The sequence below is a fragment of the Mercenaria mercenaria genome, chromosome 5, assembly GCF_021730395.1.
Source record: "Mercenaria mercenaria strain notata chromosome 5, MADL_Memer_1, whole genome shotgun sequence".
Lineage (NCBI taxonomy): Eukaryota > Metazoa > Mollusca > Bivalvia > Venerida > Veneridae > Mercenaria > Mercenaria mercenaria.
In genome coordinates this window covers 58,834,980-58,859,099 of record NC_069365.1, presented here as the reverse complement: position 1 = coordinate 58,859,099, position 24,120 = coordinate 58,834,980, and the positions used below count along the sequence as shown (strand labels likewise).

The 24,120-nt window shown below is 34.3% G+C and overlaps 1 protein-coding gene across 1 annotated transcript; it reads left to right on the top strand.

Annotated features, from left to right (window-relative positions):
• The first annotated feature begins 1,175 nt into the window (after positions 1–1,175).
• LOC128557083 (uncharacterized) lies at positions 1,176–22,513 on the top strand. The gene is made up of 11 exons (XM_053543704.1): positions 1,176–1,891; positions 2,676–2,830; positions 4,395–4,825; positions 11,282–11,368; positions 12,672–12,737; positions 16,072–16,143; positions 16,534–16,722; positions 17,202–17,409; positions 18,385–18,462; positions 19,184–19,276; positions 21,410–22,513. Exons 2-11 carry the CDS (start codon positions 2,714–2,716, stop codon positions 21,965–21,967), a joined length of 1,899 nt encoding a protein of 632 aa, XP_053399679.1. The 5' UTR covers positions 1,176–1,891; positions 2,676–2,713; the 3' UTR covers positions 21,968–22,513.
• Positions 22,514–24,120: the final 1,607 nt, after the last annotated feature.

Genomic DNA, 24,120 nt, shown 5'->3' with positions numbered 1-24,120 from the left:
TTGTTTTAGCATATTGTTTGTTATATATCTATGGTATATAAACTTTCATTGTCTTAAGATTTAATTTTAATTTGTCTCCAATTTCACTAGTTTGATGTGGTTTCTGCACATTAAGTCTTTTACTTTTTAATCATATCTTCATTAGGCCAGAAGACAGTCCTTTTGCATCATATGTATGTGTATCGCTTTTTAGCGGGATTTGACGTTGACGTTTAATAACGTTACGTCAGTTCCGGTTTTGTATTTCATATGTTGTTATATTATGAGACGCCATGATGTAGAGTAATTCTCGGAATTTGTCATTTTGATAAAGGCCTTAAGGCCGAAACGTTAAAAAAACTGAGTGAGAACTATAGAGTCTTTAAAAGGATTTGATTCAAATTTAAAACAATTGTTCGGCATCATCACTCACATAATTTGCCACAAGAGTCATAACTATGGCACCAATATTTCATGAATTATTTCCCCTATTTACATAAAATTTCAGGTTAAAGTTTTGATACACTTTCAATCTTTATCTCTTATTACCAAACGGATTTGATTCAAACTTAAAATAATTGTAGCACATCATCACCCACATCATATGACACAAGGGCCACAAGTCTGGCAATAATATTTCATGAATTATGCCCCCTTTTTACTTAGAATTTCAAGTTAATGTTGGTGCACCTTCACTTTATCTTTGTTATTACTTAATGAATTTGATTCAAACTTAAAATAGTTCTTCCACATTGTCGCCTTCGTCATATGACACAAGGTCCATAATTCTGGCACACATATTTAGTGACTTGTGTCCCCTTTTTACTTAGAATTTCAGTTTAATTTTGATTCTTTTTCACTATATTTCGGTTGTTACTAAATGGATTTTATTCAAACTTCTAACGGTGGTTCCACATGGTCACAAACATTATATGACACAATGTTCATGATAATTGCACAAAATGCTATGAGTTATACCCCACTTTTATTGGAATTTCAGGTTCAAGCTATGATGCATTTCTGTTCTATCTCTCTTATCTGATTAAAACTTCAAATACTTGCTACACATTATATTATTAGCCACATGATATTACACAATGTCCTGGTGCATTACTTTTGCAGATATTTCTATGAATTATGACCTTTTTATACTTATTTAATGTTTTGATACACTTCTCGATCCCTGTTAGACACAGACTGTAACATTTGACACAGCCTTAAGCTTTTGTCCAATATCTTCATCCACATTGGAGTAATTAAACACTTCAGTGACAGCTCCAGCTTCCTCACATGTGCCCAGTTTCACTATCCAGCATTGAAATAGTCAAGCGCGCTGTCTCTTGTGACAGCTCTTGTTTTTATTTGTAGCTAAGAAAATTAAAACTGATGGAAATTACAATTTATGGATAAACAGATATTTTCCATAAAAGTTAAATCCTGAAGAATTTCCCAAGGTGAAATATGTCGATATTGCTACCGAAGGGAAGATTTCAACATTTTGCTGCCTATATATACACATCAAACTATGCGAGATATGAGAAAATAAAGAAATCACTTTTGACAATTGTATCCTGCATTGCAAGTAAAATAGATAGCTCACTTACCATTGCAATGACATGACATGGATTACGATTGACAAACGGAGTTCACTCTATAAATAGGTTATTTCCCTTGAGTAAAGAGGTCTCGTATTCAAACAGCTTTTGATCAAAACATTTATATATTGAACTTCGATCGTATAAATAGTAGGATCTAAAATTACATTTCCGATTAAACGACTTGCGCACCTGATAAAAAGTTGAATATATTTACACAATTCGGGGGTTAATTAATGTGTGTATGAAAGTATACAGAAAGAAATCAAAAGTTGTGTGTAATAAATACGGAAGTTAAATTCAATCAACAAAGACATGTAAGTTTTGTTCTTCAAATTTCTACTCAGTTATACGATTCTAGTTTAACATATTTTATTGCAAACGATACATGTTTATAATACAAATAAACACATGCGTTATTTTAACATAGATGTTACGTATTGTATACATTGAAATCAGAAGCAAAAGGGTTGGGCCACAAGTTTTCCCAACATTAGCGACGGCCCTTCCCCAAGAGTAGGTTAAGGTAACAGATGGATCTAGAATTTAATATAAACATATATTGTTATACAGAGAATGATAATACAAAAAAATACAAAACAAAAAAGTCTAGTTAAATAAAGAATGATAAAAAGCTGAAGAAAGAAAAAAATAACTAATGAAAATTTTGAAATCTGATCACCCTCGTTATAAGTTTCGTTTATTTCAGTGACATTTTTGTGAATATAAAGGTTAACTGTCTAAGTATTTTTGCAAGGAATGTATATAACTATGTTTAAATGCGTTTCTACACATGTTACTGCATATAAAACTTGCAATGGCACTATTTTTCTAATGTTTTTTTGGCATAACACTTTATTTTGTAATGTGTACAGCATTGCAAAAACAGTAAAAACGTCACAATTGAATAAAGACAGTGACAGAAATCACACTGCTCCATCTTTTTTATTCAGGTAATATTCTCAGTTTTTGTATAAAACAGTATAAAACAATTTCTACAATGCAAATCGGTTAGGCATGCATGACTGACTTTGAACATACTGTCTGAATAATACGTTTTTAAATGTTTTACAGTTTTAGGGTTTTATATTTATTTCATAGGTAAATCTATTTTCACATACCATACATTCTTCGGAACAATGAGTGATATTCATTCCAACGAAGCAATAGAGCGTTTGCGACAAAAGGTGAAAGCGGCGGATGACTTTCTTCATGACGTTCTACGTATGGTAGAAACTGTTAGCACCCAGCAGAAGGTAACCCCGAACAAGCTAGCAGTTTTTGCTAAGTGATCAGTAATAAACTTATTGTTTCTCAAATAATCAAGGCCTCAATATGGTTTATCTTCTACTTTTCTACGGTTTAAAGTTCAGGTATCAAGGAATTAAACCACGCGGGCTTTAGTATAAGTTTATTAATGAAAATGAAAACTTTCACTGGTTGTAGATATTGATAGGAATATTCGGTAGTGTTTCGGCGGCTATGGTAATATCCAGTTTGTAGGCCCGTATATTCCCAATGAAATACTTTCACTGCCTGCAGGTGCAGATGGATTTATCCGGCTCGAAAGTAACTGTCTAGGAAGTAACGAGGCCATGTCGAGTTAACCGAAAGCTAGATATTCCCATCTGTACCTATTGTTAATCGAGAGCTGAATATTCCCATCTGCACCTACAATCAATGAAAAAATCTTCTTCTTGCGACGTCGTGATGTTTAGTTCCGGTTTTATCATTTGCAGCATAACGTTTTGTAACTGAAATAACATTTTTTTGAATCGAGAAGTATATTATAAGAATTAAAGTGAATCTATTTCGTTATTAAATTTTTGTTTCGTTTTATGTTATGAAATTAAATTACTACATAAATCTTCTACATAGATGTAGTTCATTATAATTTAAGTCATTTACAACACGAGAGTCAAAAAAGAAAGCTTTCCTGCACCGGTAAAAACACCGGAAATCGCCACCTAGCATGCAAGAATATAATAATCTGTCACTGGTTGTACATGCAGATGGGAATATCCAACTCGAGTGCAACTGTTTTGACGGTAACAAGGCTTTGCTGAGTAACCGCCAAAACAGTTACCCCAGAGCCGGATGTTCTCATCTGCATCAACTACCAGTGGTAGATTACTTTCTTGCATACCGTATTTTACAAATTATAGAACAAATAAAGCAAAGGAAATACTTTTGTTGTATATTACACCTCGGGGTGTAAGATGGAGTTTTTCAGCACCGGTGAAATCATCGCAAACCTTAGACAGAAATGCTAGAAATACGAACCTATAACCAGAGGTTTTCTGCAGCTATAATCCCTAGTAGATTATTTTCCTTACATATAGTACGTTACGTATTATTTAATGAATAAGGCAAAACGAAATAATTTTCTTTAAAGATTTAATAAGGCGTATTTAATTAAATGAAGAGAGGGAAATTGATGTGGACATGTAAAGGGCGTCATAAAGTTTCAAACACGTACAACAATAACGTTCTGGTTAGGTTTCATAATTTATAGTGTAACTTCATGAATTTTCTGTAAAATTACATTTTCTGAATCTTGAGCTCTAGTCAAGGTATTTGATTTTTATCGATTATTTAATAAAGATAATTTATATAACCAATGCACGAATCTACTATATAAATGTTGTTCGTTAGTTGCCATCAACAACACGGGGGTCACATGGCACGGGAATATCAGATTTTGCCGACTTTGGTAAAATTACTGTAAACGTCATTTCGGTGTGCAAAAGCAACATTCCCTTACAATTTACTGTGACTACTATAAAGTTCTGTCAGTTATGTATACATATATATATACAGGATATAAACAGCATGAACATGAAACTTAAAGAATCAGTCCAGAAGATTTCCACGCTTGAGGTGCAGTTGGACAAATCTGTTTCTGCAAGAACAATGCAGAGCAAAGAAATCCAAATACAACAAGACAAACTAGAGAGGTCAAAAGAGGAATGCCAGAAGCTGTCAGATTTAAACCGTGTAGTAAAGGAGAAGGCGAGAGAGTACGAACAAAAGTTAAGAGATTTGGAATCGTCCAAAGATGAAATAATGAAATATATGAAATATAAGGATTTGAAAATTCAGCACCTCGAGAGTGATGCGGTACAGCATGAACATAAGATAGGAATGCTTGAAAATGTTTTGGAAATTCAGAAATCTAAATTGAACGAATTGCGAATGGAATTGGAAAATAGCCAAAGAAATAAGAGAGAAAAGCTAAAGCTGTTTGGAAGGTAAGACGTCTTCATGTTTAAAAATGTAATACTTAGAGGTCTAGATATTTGATAGATTTAAAAAGGTTAACTCCGAGTAACATAAAGAATATATATTTTTGAACGTATACATTTATTTATACAACTAAATGTAAACACTCTGACTAGTTATTTTTCTATATCAAAGTAAAACAATAAATAGATAGATAGCTAGATAGATTTATTTCTGTGTACAATGTATATATTCATGGCAATATATATAACAACTTGCAGATAACAATGAACAAGTATGCATGTTAAATAAAGCCATGTCATATACATTATTACACAAAGGATGACACAAAAAAGAGATAGAAATAATCTCTTATTTCCATTGTGGTCCTTGTGTAGTATAATATGGTACGACATGAAAAGATACGTCACAGGGGGAAAAAACGAAAGACTTAGGATTATCACAATTCATAAATATAAAATTATTAAAGACTAGTAACATTATCACAAAAGATGGATTAAAAATAGGTAACAGTAGCTCGATCTGGGATGCTCTATTCGGCTCGAGTGGACTTTTGTCAGATCGGATCTCACAAGGCACGCAAGTGTGCGGACAAAATGGCTTTTATCAATATGTGACCTGGGGTTTAAATTATAAATAAATCTGATTAATTTGTTCTGGGTTAGTTACCTGTAACTTCTGTTTTAACTGTTGATACATGTACATTAGTGTAACATAAAATTCTGGACTATTTACCCGAGGCTTATACTGACACTTTCAGACAACATCAAAAAGGACCTTTTGAGCGATTTGACGAAGTTCCAAAAATCTCTATGCACCCTTGCTCCGTTACGGACCCCTGTGGGATTTGTGTTTATTTTGAGTTCAAATATTTTTTCGTAGATGAAAAGCTGACATGTCGTGCTAAAGCCCAGGTATTTTCAAATCTTTCGAAAATGCTGAAAATTGACACCACATTAGCCAAAAAAAAAAGAAGTCCACGCGCTTACATTTTGACGGGGTGACCCCTGCGCGTGACCCCTGACTATCGACCAATATAAAGGCGACTTTTGTTTTCAATTTTTACATGTCTACTTTCATTTTCTTTACTTCCGGAAATAGCTGAAGGTCGAATGACGTCATTTTCTGTTTGTCAAAAACATACATATGCCTGGCAAGATTGCATAAAAATGTGCCCGGTGTCCTAAGGATATAGGACATTCTAAGTTTAGCAAAAGACATACAATAGACGACATTCGAAAACAATCTGATTATTGTTCAGCACGCGCTAAACGATATACGACATAGAATGTTGTGCAAAAAAACCTGCTTTGGAGGAACGACATAGGTATCAATTTTCATAAATTGACTGTCGTTCAGTACGCGACAAACGACATGCGACATTCAAAAGTATTTAGAAAGTCGTGCAAAGAACGACATAGGATACTCTACAATCAAACATCGACTTTGTACAATAACATTGAATGTCGCGCTGCATACGACATGATTATGATGTTCTAAAACAATTGAATGCCGTTTAATTTAGTATGGTTTGGACCTACCTATAGTTATATCCGAAAACGATAAAGGGTCTGTTTTGTAAGTATTCTTGCACTAAATTCTAAGAATATCTGCGGTGGCCTAATGGATAAGGCACCTGCCCCGCAATCGGGAGGTCGAAGGGACTTGTTTCTGAAGAGAGGTCGGTTGGTGAGCCGCCACCTGGTTAAATAATGGTTACCGATTGCCTACCTGCCTGGTGTCTGGCATTAAAAAATAGGAATCGGGTAGTAATGCTGTTCAATGTCTGTAGGTGTCTCATAAGCCAACTTGGCTGGCCCGTTCAGTAGGAGTTACAGTATAATAAACAAACACTTCACTTCACTATTCATGCACATCCCAGCGTAAACTTTCATTGAATTAATAAATGAATAACAACAACATATTGCCTGGCAGGTAAATATAATTATAATAACTCATTTAGTGCATGAGTCTGCAACAGTAAATTCTCTCCGGCTGTGTGATTCCAGCTACACTTTAAATGAAGATTATCCGCCAGACGCGTAGCTGCTTTTACGCAGATACGCAGCTGCGTAGTGAAAATCTGGCAAACATACACAATGAAACTGGCTAATTTATTTGGTTGCAACAAGAAGTCTATATCATGCAACGGAGATTGCTTAATACGCAATCATTGATTACTTCATATTCTGTTTGAAGTACAGTAAACTGAAGTAATAGCAAATTGGTTTATATTATTAGTTGATTTAACGTGCACTGAAATTCACCAATAATTGTCTTTGTAGTTTTATAACACTTTAAGTACAGTCATTATCCTACTATTTGATTGCTGATTTTGTACATTCATACGCCGTCTATGCTAACGGTTTAAAGAGTCGAATTTCTATAATAAAATTATACTACAATGTCAAATATTGATAAACTGTTGGTTGAGAAATCGGCAAGTGACATTTTCAATGCTAAAAGCTTTTGAATATGACAGTTTGTATAACACTGCAGACGTAATTTGTCACGTATAATAATAATTACATTATTTTCAGATATCATAGATATATCTTATAAGTACAAATTATAATTACAAACTTCAAGTAGGAACTATTTATTTTAGATATATGTGTAGTTAACTGCGTCAAATACGTAGACTGAAAAAATTATTAAAATATCATTTTCTGAAAAAAAAGTTATTTGAGCTGAAAAAAATGATCCTGGGTAAAATATTTGGAAAGAAAGGAGACAACTCTGGTAAGCCTTTATGGTAAGCTTAGGTGGCTTTTGACCTAGTACCTCATGCAAACTATGCATTTTTTATCTCTAGGCAGGGAAAGCATGCATAATTGCCACAAGGATTAGCAATCTGAATAGAAAGCTATGTAAAGATCAAATAAGTTAATGCCCTGGGGAAGGTGTGACATTTTCTGTGGTGAAATTAGTTAACAAACAGACGTTTTTTTTTTAAAAAAGTAAAAACCCACAGAATTTCACAAGGTAAAATATGTTGAAAAGGCTACTGCTGGAACAATCTCTACTACCCATATATGGCCTTATAGGTAAACAAATTATATGTATTCTATTTCAGAAGACCATTAACAACATTCTAAAATATTATCCCATCAAGATTTCAGTGTAATACTTGGTTTTAGGTGCCGTTGAGATATATCAACAATCACGCTATGTTTTTAACATTTTTTATGATTCAGTATTGTTAGTAAAATGATGTTTAATTATGTTAAAGTCTGAAATTTTCGTTTCTTCGTACTTCGCCATTGTGATCTCGTGCTTCTCCATCATGAGCAGGCGATACGCGAAGCGCGGGATCATGATGGCAAAGAGCGATATCACGAAAACGAAGCGTGAAATCGAGAATTTTCACATGGCATTGCGCAATCTCGCCATTCGCCATCGTTATCTCGCACTTCGCATATCGTTAAGGAAGGCGATGCATAAAGCGCGCACGCGAGATTACGATGGCGAAACCGCGAAATAATTTAAAAGGTGTAAGAAACTTATTGCATAATACTGTTTTAGTTTTTAAAAAAAGGATAAGGGAAATACCTATAACGAATTTGACGTAATGAAGACGCCGCTATACCGGAATGCTTTCTCTAGGCATGGTATCAGTTTCAGATTTGGTACATTCGTATCAGTATCATGAAACTTAGCATGTCTTTGTTGACTAGTCTTGTATTCAGTTTGGAGTTATGGCAAATTTCTTATAACAACTATCGTATATATACTTATAGACATATCTCATGAATGATATATCCAATCATAATGATACTAACATTTGTTTTGAATTAATACTTGCACATATATAACATGGACCACTAATCCACAGATTACGCACATACCTAGTAAAATAAAACATTTTATTTAAACAATTAACAAAGAATAAGGTTTTCGTGCAATGTTTTTGATTCAAATGCACGCTAAAACGCACCATTTGCTGTTCTCACATTGATAAATAATCAAGGGGAGGATACACCGATCCCCACACTCATTACGTCTGCGTACTACGCGCATGTCCGCATCTTCTGTGTCAAAATAAACAAGAAAAAATTTCTTTTACATGCTAAAGTAAAACGAAAAATAGCTATTTACTCATGCATTAAAATAAATCAAGTGTTTTCTTCCGAATCTTTCCTCGATTCGCATGTTTTTTCTAACATGGCGGTCATATCAATACTTGATTGATATATGGATATTACTCCGCTGTTGTTATGCAGTAAGAAAGTTTTTGGTATCATGTGTTCCCGACAGTCTAACAGAAACAGGCACATTTTAAAAATAAAAAAGATAAACTCATCAGTTTCAAATCACCACTTCCTCAAACCTTCATCCCTTCCTGACCATCCTGATTTAAAAAATACACAATTCTATTTTCGTTGAGTTCACATTAACATACCTACTTTCTAGTTCTAAAAAGCACCTGTCATATATTCCCGAGCTATATTTAGAAACTGATATTTTTACCATTTCTTTTGAAACTGTATTACTGCAAAAAGTATATAATTCGGAAATATCACCTGTTCTATAAAAATAGAATTTAACATTATTTTTTAATATTTCTAAATTAAAAATAACGTTACCTGCCAAAAAATAATGTCCTTTAGATGTATGTTCTTGTGAAATATTATTAACACTTAAATCTTTCGCATCTCATTTCGGACATCCGATAATGTATATGGCCATACTATGAGCAAACCTGTATTAGTGACAAAGAATCAAAATTGAGATAATGAAATATTCATAAAGAACATTCTTTTACCTTTCAAATCATATTCTGAAAATTTGAAGTAATTATCTTCTCTATTTCAAGAGTTACAATGCGTTTAAGTGAGTCACCGAGGGCATTTTAAACGTGACGTTAAGAACGTAATGAAAGCAGAATGACGTCGCGGGGCATAGCGTGCATTTTCAAGTCATTAAAGCAACAAATTTTGCATATAACTTACTAAACATCATACATTTGAATACAGTGAAACACCGCTCGCTCGAGCATCGATGACTCGAGTACCCGGGCTCGCTCGAGCAATTCATGTGGTCCCGGCTGATTTCCTTCCATTTTCTATGCGAAATTACCACGGCTGTGTCGAGCATCGATAACTTGATCGCTCGAGCATGACATCTGGTCCCTGTGTATTAATTTACTCTTTGCTGCTTCTGGCAAACTCGAGCAGAGGTGTCAAAATTTTTCACACGTTCGGTGGTCAGAATTTATCGGTTAATTAAAATTGTCCACACACCGTGAGAATTGCGTGGTCTATTCCGCGACTATCCTAAATGTTTGTTTGTCGGTATATTTGATCTGATAATGAGATTAATTATTGATAAAAGGCTGAACAAAAGTTTTATTGATCAGATATAGATGAATAACTGATTACTTAAATCTTCTTTTCTGCGGGATCGAGAAGACTGTCATGAGATCTTAGTATTTTAATCAGCAGTTGTTTGCATGCAAGTGAAGGAAATACCTGTAATATGGCCTTTTCATAAAATTGAGACGATAATTTTGATATGCACTTGTTGATAAATAAAGATAAAAAGTCCTAGTTGTTTCTTCACGTGTGCCATTTGCAAATTACGTATTGAAACGTCTATCATAGATAATGTTTGTAATACGTTTTTTTTAAATGTCACAAGCAAGTTATTATTACGCATCACCGTTTAATCTGCAAATGGTCGCGATGACAATTGATATTGGTAAAACAAACAATTTTCTGCTTATGTTGGTCAATGTTTGGGTCGCTCGAAACCATGGATAACTCGAGCATTTTGCTCATCCCCTTGCGACCTCGAGCGAGCGGTGTTTTACTGTATTTAGGAACAGTTTAAAGTGATTTTACTGAAAAATAACTTAACCGTATATTTTTGGTTTCATAACGGGCCTTTTATCTACACACCTCCATATGTTCATGATGTATGTGTGCTTTGGACAACACAAATTACATTAATTTTTTAAATAAGGTAGAATTTGATTTCCCTTACACAACTGTATTACAATATACTTGGTTCTATTTCTGCATGAACATAAGAAAAACAATTTTCCAGAATTTCAAATTACTTATTATAGTGCAATATTTATATCACGTCACTAATACAGGTTTTCTCATGGAACGGCCCATTTATATTGCTTGTTAAATTATCAGCAAAATCATCACAAATACTAGGAGGTCAGTATCTTTCATTAATGTAAAATAGTAAATTTGTGGAAGATCCTGTAGAAGATCCTATGGAAGCAAAGCAAAGCAATAGATGACTCGGTTTGAATGCAGATGGATTTAGGTAAATGAGTCATTTCATGCACACTCCGTATATCTTAATCTAAAGCCGCTTAGTCAGACAGAAATCATGTTTCATGTATCATGTTTAAAACCATTGTCACTTCAGGCGTAGAGATAAGAGATACTTGTATATTTATTCATTGTAGGTCATAGCAGTTATAGAAATTTTAGGATCAATTTCAGAAATGAAGAGGAGATGCCAAGTTTATGCAGTACAACTGAACCGATTCACCCTGATAGAAAATTAGAAAAGGAAAACAAAGAGTTAAAGTAAGGCTATACATACTTAGAGATTTCATTATGCACATAAAGACATTTTATATTCGTACAAAGCCTCTGCTTAGTTTTGACAGAGCTCTGAGTATACGTCTGTAGACCTCAAACTTATATTTCGCCATGTGAAAGATCCTTTGGTAGCATAGAACGCAACCAAGGTTATAATAGCAAAGGATCTTTTTACAGATTTTATTGATTGAGTCAGTTCATGAAAGGATATGGAATGTGCAACACTTTTCACGCCTCCTTGCAACGGTTTATGCAGAATTTTATTCTAGTTCAACTGAATGTTCTCCATGAACCCAAAGGACTAGAAAATATAATATTGAGTCCATTTACAGGGAACTTTTTACAGCCGCTAAACTCACTGCTCTTGTGATACTTAATGAAATTAACCTCACTTAAAGGCTGTTGTTGTGATAATTAATGAAATCTGTGAAAGATCCTTTTGGAAGCTTGAAACGCATCCACACAACATCACAGCAGACCCGGTCTGATTTGGTCTGTTCACAAGAGGTAATGGAAAGTGCAACACACCTCACGCTCCCTAGCATCGGCTAAAGTAGAGTTATTATTGTGCTACTGAATGCTCTCGAAAATCCAAAAGTACCAGAAAATATAACAACATTGAGTCTACGTAACAAATATTCTGCTATGTGTAAAGGTACTAAATATGGATTTCTTTATTAATTATACCCCCACAAAACAAAGTTTGGGGTTACATAGGAGTGAGCTTGTCGATGGTCGGTCGGTCGGTCAGTCCGTTGGTTTTCATGGTACAGATTTATGGTACAGAGGTGTAACATCATAAAATACAGGTCAGTTTCGACTTTGAGGTCAGTAGGTCGAAGGTCAAGGTCACAATGACCCGGAATAGTTGAACGTTTTCCGGATGATAACTTGTAAATTCTTGGGCCTAGGATTATAAATTTTGGTACACAGGTGCAATATCACAAAATACAGGCCGTTCGACTTTAAGGTCAGTAGGTCGAGGGTTAAGGTCACAATAACCCGTAACAGTTTAAAGGTTTCCGGATTGTAACTTGAGAAGGTTTGGGCCTAGGATCATGAAAGTTGATAGGGCGATTGGCCATGACCAGCAGATGACCCCTATTGATTTTGAGGTTCGACTATGACATTGGCTTACTTCTGTGACAATGCTGTATTGTGGGGGTATAATTTGTTACTCCTGTGACAGTTCTAATTTGTTAAACCGCTGTTTTATTAATTTGTCAAAACCCACTGTTTTCACTTTATTCCCGTGTCACTATGCAGTTTTTATTTTCATTCACAAAAGGATTAATGTGCAAGAAAAGGAAGAGATGTTGGCAGTGTTAAAGAAACACTTGGAGGAGAAAGAAAAGTATATATTTAAATCTACTTTAATTCACATCAGAAATATTTCAAAGCACATTTCCATCCAAATTTGAAAATATGTGAGGTTTTTTGTTTCATATTTTTATGAAACACATTATACATTGTATGTATTTCAATAACTTCTACATATTAGTTTTCAGTATTTCGAATAAAAGTCAAGATAGTTGCTTACATTCTATAGTAACTAATCGTTTTCCTGATATAGGATGCAGATGGATTTCAATTGTTGGCAAATATTGTATGCATTATGTTAACATGTTTCACCTAAAAAAAGTTGTCTTTACTTCCAAATAAGAAACGACTGTAGATATGTCCCTATAAAAACGACAACGGGCATTATTTTTATAAAAATATGGCGGCTGATTTCTGCCATTTCGCGTTATCGCCCCGCTACCCCGCCGAGTGAAAACTTGAGAATCAACGAGTTTATGTTGCGGGGGCGCGAGGAAAAAACTCGCTATTTAGCGGGGGAGTGGAGTGAAAAAACACGATAATTAGCGAGGTCGCGGGGCGAAAAGTCGACATTTTGTAACTCTAATAGAGGAGCCCAGTGTGGAAACTCGACGTTGGAAAAGCGCTAATTATCGTGTTTTTGCCCCGCGCCCTTGACATTGTAATGCTTAAATTTCGCCTTTTCACCCCAGCGCGACTTTTTGTATTTTCGTTACCTGTTGCAATCATCTATGTGACTGATTTGTGCCGTTTCGACTTTCGCCCCGCGACCTCGCCGAGCGAAAACACGAGGATTGAAATGGTTAAAGTGGCGGAGGCGCGGGCGAAAACTTACTTTTTAGCAGGGGCGCGGGGCGAAAACATGATAATTAGCGCTTCTTAAACGTCGAGTTTATGCACCTCGCCCACAACATTCCAGTTTGAATTTTTACTTTTCGCCCCGCGACCCCTTTTCAGTTAAGCAAGTTCTCTTTACGTATTTCTAACAAATCAAAAACTTAACATGACAAAATCATTTATTTAATTTTTTGTTAAGAGTAACATTTTAAACCTAACACTTTGAAAATACGTTCAAATAACTCTGATAGATGTTAGATAAGAGACCTGGATGATTATTTTTAAGCTGAAGTAGAGATGTGCCATGATACCGATTGTATCTAAGTTTAGGATCATTAAACATTGATTTGCGTAAACTGGAAAAAGTTACGTATCTTTGCAGTGGTTACAGATTTGTTACCGCTGTTTGTATCTAGGTCATGACTATATTTTATAATAACTAATAACTATCAAATACCGTCTTTTACAGTAATTGGGTGTAGTATACATCTGAACTGGTAATACAAAATATAATTTATCAAGTTGATAACCGCAGGTATTGCGTAATACAAAACATATTACATATTCTTGCATAAAAATTACTTTTTCACTGGATACGCCCATTACATGATTTTTATTTTTGAAATGCTTTGCCAGGGACGTATATATGTATTTCTGCGCAGACTGATATTTGGCATCTGCGTCTTGTTTTTTCCATAATAACAACTTCTTGTAGCATTAAAGATACAATGTAATTCGTAGTATGTTTACCTGTATCAGTTCCCAACACCAAACGTACTGCCCCCATCAATGTACGCATTCGCTTCTCTTAGAGTTTACTCCCTTTACAAAGCGTCGGTTCAGTTGTAGTAATAACCGTGAATGAATAAGTATCGCGTGTAACTTGTGCTATTGTTCGTTTTTAGGAATCATAATAATGATTTTAGTTAGTATCAGTCGGTATGTTTTAACCTGATTTTTCGCAGAATTCATATAATAAACATTGAAAGCTAGTCACTACCTTCGTACTCATCAGTACTCTATATGTGTTCGTACTCAAAATAATTCCAATGTAAAGTTATTTTTCTTAAAATTGTGTTCCTGTTTATCAAATTTTAAAGTAATATGCAAAATTATGGGTAATGTCATGTTTGTAATCACGAGAAATAAAAATAAGATGCTAAAAAACCTTCAAATCATGCTTTTGATAAAGTTGTTGATATGTGGGCCCCGGTTATGGATATTTAAAACATGTTTACCGTTTCAAAGAACAACAGAATGGTAAATAAAATATGTACCGGAATCGTTAGGTCATCACATATGAAAACAATAAATTTAGTCATCGTGTCATTAACGTGTATTATCCCTACATTCTTGCATAAAAACTACTTTTTTCACTGGATCCGCCCATGTATTAACGGGAGAAATCGTGTGAAGGCAATTCACGTGCTGCTAATACCCGAAATTTTTTTTTGAAATGCTTTCCCAGGGACGTATATGTATTTCTGCGCAGATTGGCATCTGGTATCTGCGTCTTGTTTCTTTTATTAAAAAAAACCTCTTTTTGAAGCATAAAAGATGCAATCTAAACCATAGAATGTTTTGCTGTATCAGTTACCAACACCAAATGCGCTGCCCCCAACAATCATTGTTCGTACTCACTTCTTCCCTTGGTTACTCCCCTTTTAGAAGCGTCGTTTCAGTTTTTGTAGACAACCGTGAATGTTTAAGAATCGCGTGTAACTTGTGCGATTGTTTGTTTTTAGAAATCCTATTTATGATTTTGGTAAGTATCAGTCGGTATGTTTTTATCAAATTTCTGGAAGAATTCATATAAACAGCTTGATAGCTTGACACTACGTTCGTACTCATCCGTACTCCAAATGTGTCCGTACTCAAAATAACTCGAATGTAAAGTTGTTATTCTTGAAAGTGTGCTCCTGTTTACCAAATGTTGAAGTTATATGAACAAATTTTGGTTATTTCATGTTTGTAATAACGAGAGGTAAAACAATCGTGTAAAAATCTTCAGTATGTGCATTTAGTAACTAATGTTGTTGATTTCTGGGCCCTGGTTATGGATATTTAAAACATGTTTACCGTTTCCAAGAACAACAGAATGGTAATTAAAAACTGTACCGGAATCGTCATCACATATGAAAACAATACATTTAGTCGTCGTGTAATGTTTTTTATGCAAGAATAGCGACAATACAGTTTGTTTTGTGTATTATTCGGTCTCGGTCACAAACAATCCCGCGGGCTTCTGCAGACGTTAATACACAAAAAACGTGTATTATCTCTAAAATTTAAATGGTTGTTGTTGTTGTTGTTGTTGTATAGTAGAAATAATGCACTATCACTTCCAGCTTCTATCAAAGCACTGTTTACATTTTAATGGTGACAACGTAATATAATATATTGTTAAAATAATTGAGTGAATGAATATTAAAGATATAACAGGTTCTAATATGGCATCATTATCATCATTTATGTTGTGACATTTGTCAAATTATTGCATCGATTATCAATATATTATATATATTTCAAAGCAAAGTTAAAGAACTTGAAGACGAAATAATAGAAATGCAGGAAAGAGCTAACACAACTATGAAAAAGAAAAGGTAAAATGAAAATCTTTACTTTCCTTTCCTAGATTTTACTGTTATATCTCGGAACATCTGTAAGCTAGTATTGCTGTTTACGTGTAAGCAGGTACCATTGTTAAAGGCTCTTGAGTGGCATTGAATTCTTAGGAATTGTGTTAAAATTATATGCTATATTAGATAGTGATGACACTTAAACATACGAATGAATATATTGAAAACTGTCGTTCGTTCTTGCTATGCTTGAGCGTTGTTCCTATGCGGTGAATAAGTAACATGATTGAAGGACTGTGTGCATCATCTGAATGTACAGTTTCAAAACGTAAGATCATTAGGTTCATTTTACATACAATTCGATTTTTAGAAAATATTCTGCATAGTTAAAACACAAAATCAACTATCTTATAGTAAACGCAAAACCACAAAAGACAGCGGGGAGATAGGTAAATTAAAACGACAACTAATGGAAATTACAACTGAAAAGGAGATAATAAAAGGTAAAATGGAGGACATGGAAAATGATAAAGATGCTGCTGTTGCCAAAAAAGTGAAAGAGATAATGAGCATGGAGAAAGAGAGAAACGAACTTCTTTGCCGGTGAGAAGAAATCCTAAATGATTCCAGTATTTATTATTTATTATATATTTGATTGCAAACAGAAATTAATCAATAGTATCATACAGAATACTGACATTCATACAGAATGCTCTGTGTGCGTGCGTGCGTGCGTGCGTGTGTGTGTGTGTGTGTGCGTGCGTGTGCGTGTTCGCGTGTGCGTGCGCGTGTGTATTTGTGTGCGTGCGAGTGCGCTTGATTTTTTAATTGATATACATGACCCAGTTCTAACGATAGTTCAGCAAAAATATTTTAAAAATAAATATTCTACATTACAAACTTCTGTTAATGATAATGTTTTCTCATTATTTTACGCATTTTATATTTGGTTTTAGTGAGTGAACCTCATATGTTATTGTAGAGCTGTGATCAAACTTGCATAGAGAAGACTGACGTATTGGTTTGTTTTAAATAAAGCTACTGTTAACGATAACACAACTGTACTGTACATAATATTTCAGGCAAAGTGAAAGGACAGATAGGCGTCTCATTGAACACGAGACTAACATAGCAGATCTGAGTGATTTAAACAGACCAACAAAACTGGCAGAAAAATACGCCGAGTTATATGATAATGAATGGACAGATGCATATTCATATCTGGAAACTTTAGATGCGTATAAAGGTTCAGAAGTGACAGCGATAGCTTCATTATTGACCATGCTTACAGTATGTTCTACTAAATATAATTTTAAATTTGTTTGGACTCACCTATTTTGTACTTTTCATCTCTCGTTTTTCGTTCTACTGCAAGTCTATCAATACTGGAATGTGAAGTAATTTGTTATTTTTTCTCGTCTTTTGGGATCGTTCTGTATGGGTAGATATACGCTTAAGTCGGTGCTAGGGAGCGTGAGGGGTGATGCACATTTCAATACCTGTCATGAATGGACTCGAACCGAATCTGCTATAACGTTGACTGCGTTCCATGCTTCCAAAAGATCTTATAGATTTTATTATATTAATGTATTATATGTTCAATATAATACAAATGATGATATATCACCAGCCTTTAAACAACTGTAAATATGACTGTAATTTGATGCAATATATAATATGCAACTATAGACCAAATATGACAGTATTTTCAAATGCAAGAATTTATCTGAGACAATAATGTACAATTTAGTATATCATTAATGGAGATTGTATATAACATGTAACATGCTGTGTAAAATGTTTGATCGAACTGCCATATATTTAAAAAATAATCAAAACTTTCGAGTTATCGTCTGATTTACCTCGGTTCAGGTTTCAGATGCGTTGGAATTGAACCACGAGGGCGTTAGCCCAAGTGGTCAAATACTGAAGCATCTGAACGATGAACCGTGGTATATTAAATTCTGACATGCTCATTGACATTTTAAAATAAATATTATGCTGGAGTAATGTATCGGACTTCAAGCGGCAATTTGACGTCATAATTGACGTCATAATGCTCTCTTACCGGTCCGTGCGTCAACCGTTGTTTATCGCATGATTTCCTTCTTTGTTTATAACTGGAAATCATATCGAGCCCATATCTGCAGACTATTGATGTTATCAACAGTACAAAACAAGTATACTAAATGTTTTACAAACATTTATTACATCAATGAAGGACTGTGCCACATATATTTCCGGTTTTTGCTTTCTATATTACAGACAGCATACAAAATGTCGTTAGAAACTGCAGAAAGCCAATTAGAGGCATTGCATCATATTCTGAGCGATTTTCAAGGGGTATGCAGATTGTTCATATTTTCACACTGCCTTAGACTTTAATATAATATGTCAATGTTAATAAATTTTGCCACTTACACCACTCCATCTATAGACATTTATTTTATGCTAACTAATGAAATACTGTATTCTATCAGTTAAATATTTTCATATCTCATCGCTCACACTGTGAAAATATGAAATCTATAATTATTTTCACACTGTGAGAGATAAGAGCTCCGCCCCCTCATACATTGTGTATGAATTTTAAATTATTTGCTTAAAACAGGAAGAAAATTATAGTCGCACTATGTTCTTTATAATATATTTCTCGATTCAAATTATTTTACTTAAAGAGAATTTCATACCGTTATGCAGCAAAATATAAAACAAAATGGAACTTTATGTTGCATGCGTCTTTATAACGTCACAGCACGTCTGACGTCATGTCTGTTTACGCGCGTCTGTTTCCCGCGCTGAGTTGCAAAATGCATTTCTCAACGTAATTGAGCATAAAATAAAAAGAAAATTTGTTTGTTTTTCGTGAGTATGGAATCGAAGTGAGAAAATTTTCACATATCCACTCGCGCTACGCGCTCGTGAAAATATTTGAAATTTTCTCACTTCTCATTGAGATATATTCCATATTCACTCAAAACAAACAAATATCCTCTATATGTGTTATCTTTTAAGCATATGCTTTAACCGAGTTTTATGAAATGCATATTCAACTACTTTTCAGTCTATACATCAAGATCAACAAGTAAAAGACGTTATAATGCAATTGAAAGATCAAAGAAAACGAACCGTCCAGCCTAGCAAAGACTTGACAGAGGTAAACCAATAAGATACGAACTCAATACAAGATATATCTGATCAAAATTAGATGCAGCTTGCTAGTCGCGTATCGTATGCCGAACGTCAAGGTAAAATTGGGAGAGGAGGCCAAGTGCATTTTATAGCATGTCTGGGAAGTATCTTTGACATGAAAATGGAGCTATCTTTTTCATTTTGCATTAATTTTTATCCCATTTAGAAAGATTATTGCGTGGAAACCCCATGTTTCTACTTCAAAAGTCAAAACACACTTGGTTGTTAAATATCATGTCAGATCTTGCCGGACCATAACTTTGAAATGTATGGAGCAATTTTGTCTCTGTTTGGCATAAATGTTTACTCCAGTGAAATAGAGTCGCACATATCATTTTACAGCTTGTCCTGGCTTTAAGTTTAACAACCATGGATCAATCTTATTTTAATTTGGCGTAAGTGTTGCCTCAATATGACGGAGTGAAGTATGTAAACATGGAGGTAAATGTCATTTTTTTAGGATTTGTCCAGGCTATACGTTTGACAAGCATGGGACAATCTTGTTTTTATTTGGTGTATATGCTTGTCTGAATGGAATGGAATGGAGTGTCAAGCACAAACTCATGGCACTCATGGCAGCTATCGGAAATTTTTAAGTAATAGTAAAGGGCCGAATATCAATTTGTCCTGGCCAATACTTGGACAAGCATTCAGCAATCTTATTTTTATTTGGCAATAATGTTTGCCTTCATGAGATGGAGTGTCAGGCGTAATCTCTAGGCCCCTATGACAAAGGTAATCGTTTTTTTATTTGGCAGATGTAAGTACCTTATTGAAACATTTTTCAAAAGGAAACTGGGTCAGTTTCACGAAGTTGGAACTTTGGAGTGGGCTAGCTGTTTCACGGCCATCATTTTATATTAGATTCATTTTAACTCTAAGGCTTTTCTTAGAATCTGAGCCGAACAAAATCAGATAGATTTGTGCAAAAATTAAATTAATGACACTTTTTTAAAAGCATATAATCTATATCCTATAAAATATGTTTTGAAAGAGAACTTAGGATAAGACTTATAAACAAAGTGAGATCTTGCAAAAAATACAAGATATTATTTTTAGTACACCTAGTTCATTGATAGACGACAATGTGCAGAAATGCACATTATTTCCCCTTTTCCATCTGTTCGTCCATCTGTCATTTTTTCTCACATTTAATCTGTCATAAATAATTGATTCTTCCATAGCTTTAAAAGTAAAATAGTAGAGGTTTTTGTTTTTTCATGGAACACTGGATTTTGGTAGATGGCAATATGTAGAATACCTAAATACACTGTTGTATTTCTTTATTTGAAACTTTGTCTGTTCGTCCGTGTGGATGTCAACTTGTCAGTCACAAAAGATAAATTGTACGTTAGCTTAAGAGAACAAGATCCTTGCTTATAGATGGTGGTTTATTTGGAGAATACGCAGGTCCTTATTACAATTGTGGTTTTTATTACAATTAATACGACACATGCCCCTTTCAGTAAGGGACATTTATTGCTTATTTCACATATTGTAAATAGTGTCAAATATTTATGATGTATATTTAATAACACTTAAACAATCGTTAATTAATTCATAACTATTTTTAGATTACTAAACTCAGTTTGTCTTGTCTGTAATAATTCACATCTATGCATTTCTTTCTCATGAAAACTTATAATACCTTTATTTTAGTACGACATTTTGTCTGGCTGTGCCATTAGTGATAAATTATTTGTTCAATGGTCATTTTGTTGCCTCTTAATGAGGTATCAGAACATTACAGTCCAACCAACCCGGTCACTTCAGTAGGTAGACCACAGTATACGAGCCGATCTATCACCTGTTCGATCCTAGAAGATTGGCGATATGACAGAAAGTCATTATCCTCCGCCTCTGATTCTTATTGGGAAGTTGTATGTTTCTTGTGGAAAACATGCCATTACTGGTCAAAAAAAAAGAAACGCTGTTTACTTGAACAGATATTCTTAGCATAACTGAAATCTTGTTAAAACGGCGTAAAACTTGAAAGAAACACAAATATAAGCTCGTAACTTATTTACTGACACCGGCTTAATTGCTTTTTAAGGCAGTCAAAAGTTAAATCGTTAAATCTAAATATTTTTACTTTCAGAAATACCGAAAGGAAATTGAAAATCGTTTCCCAAACTTGGGTTCGTCATCATTTGAATCTGACGCATTGAAACTCTACCTTCAAAAATGTATAGAATTGTGCTGGTTGATGGCAATTCAAGACCCTCCGGTTCATTTAAAATGTGAAGATTGCAAAAAAGGTGATCTGTTTGATAAAAATATGTATAAAGAGTATACTCAATCTGGTCCGTTTATAGCATATACCGTCTGGCCGGCTGTGCTCTTGGAGAAGGACGGCGCTCTCATTTGTAAAGGAGTTGTGCAATGCGACAAGCGGCTATCAAGTTCCCTTTGTGTACCGCAAGGGAAAATTGTCGTTCCAGTTTCAAAGACATCATCTTACGTACATGTACGTGCGATTACAAAATTTCCTACAAAAAACGACATTAGTGACAAAGTTGACAGGGGAGCGATCGTCGAACCGGAGAAAGGTCATTCAGGAAAACGAACCTCACAACCAGCAACAGATGATGGCAATACAGGTGTCCAGATACAAGAAAGTAAATCTCGAGGATACTTTGAATATATATATAGATAATTTGCGTTAAGGGATATAATTATATTCAGAACAGTTGACTTTCCCATACGTGAGATCCGCTAGGATACAAGTTCGCATTATAAATATATATACATTTTGAATATATATATATATATATCTCTCTCTCTCTCTCTCTCTCTCTCTCTCTCTCTCTCTCTCTCTCAATGCTTGTAAATAAACAAAAGTAATGTATATGATTAAACTGAATTTATAATAGACTGGTTTTAATTATCTTAGTATCATTTCGAATCGACAAATATAAGTGTGAACATAATGAACTGTAGATGTAGCTTACACTTGCCTGTCACATTCTTTGTCTGTAATATGTGATTTACATTGAAGAATCGTCAAATAGAATTGAAATGAAATTGGTAGTAAAAAAGGCAGTAAGTGTTCAATATTATCTCCGATTGAAATCAAAATCAAATTTCATATAAATTATTCAACAACCATTCACGAAACCAGCAGAGACAATTGTTTTAGCGCTGATCGTGAACTGAATAACATAGTTTGTAAGATTCATTTTGGAAATACCGGTATTGTACTCAAGTCCTCACCAGAGTTAGCAAATTGTAACACTTAACATGTTCGTGTTAAAAAAAACAACAACAAATAAAGAAATATCGCTCATTTCCCATACTGTATCGTCTATATTTTGTCTTAGGTCACAATAAATGAAAATCAATGAGTATGCATAGTAACATTACAAAATTAGTCAACAATATGTCATTCTAAAATAACAGTTCATACAAACCAGTACAATGTTTAATTTCTCGGGGCTCCGTGGCCTAGTGGTTTACGTCACTTACTTCGAATCATTGGCCTTTTACCGCCGTGGGTTCGAACCTCGCTTAGTGTGTATAATTCTTTCATGCGAGGAAGTCATCCAACTGGCTTACGGAAGGTCGGTGGTTCTATTCAGGTGCTTGAAATAATGCTCGAAGGGGCAGATTGAGTCTACATCCACCATCATAAGCTGGAAAGTCACTATATGACCTATTACTTAAAAAAAATCAAAGCGCTGAAAGCACAAAGGTTGAAACCTTTCGAAAAACATGTGGTTCTGGTAAGAAGTTAGTTCAATACCATTAAATTTGCACAGGGCGCCTTTTAATATTTGGACGTTCAACAGGTCCCTTTGTCAAGTTTAATTGAATGACAGTCATTTACATAGCAAAAATTTCAACCTTATTTTATTGAAGTGTAATGTAGGAAAACTCTCAAACACATGATATATTGGTTTACCGTAATTTAAACTGCGCCAGGAATTACTTCCCCTACACATAGCACAGACTATTCTAGCGTAATTTAATTAAATATCATGAACACTACAACGCACTAGTAAAAAACCTGCGCCATTATTTAACGCACTTGTACACCGCCGAATGCATGTAGACTAGATTTTTAAACCGCTTTTATATGAACTCATAACTTAATGAAATAAATTTTAATTTAACACAACCAATAAATGTTGGTTACACCCATCAATTATAATCATATGCACACTACACAGACAATTTTTTTAAGCTACGTTATATGCTTCAAAAAGTTAGTCGAAGCTGTTTTGGTAACGTTAAAGTAAAGTTTGTATTTCCTGCTGTCTACCTATACCATATTTGCGTTTCCAAACAATGTTTATTCAACAGAAACAACAAACTCATTGTGTACATAAATGCGCTTCCCTTGTTTCCAAACTGCGCTAATCATTCAAGAAAGATAAAACAAACAAAAGTGTCATTGTGGTCCTACTGCTCACCAGGGTATCAAACGCTATTCTCTAAGTAATCAGATCTCCAATAGTTCAACTCTAATATTATTTATGTTTGCTATGATTGTGTCAAGTTTTTTTTTCTATAATTGTAAGTTGAAGCATATTTCCAGGAATTGCTAAATTGTGGTGATAAATTAGTAAATCAAAAGAATTATCAAGCGTAAATTAGAAGGATATGAAAATAATATTGTAAAATCAGAAGACTACAGGCAATGCACATCGTCTGTATCAGAATGCACTTACTGCAGGCACAACACACAGAAAAGTTCAACTCCAAACATTCAACACCTCAAAAGTTAAACTCCAAGATCATTCTCCAAGTAATCAGATCGCCAAGATTTTAAATTTGCTCACCTCCCATGACTGTTTGCTAGGTTTCAAG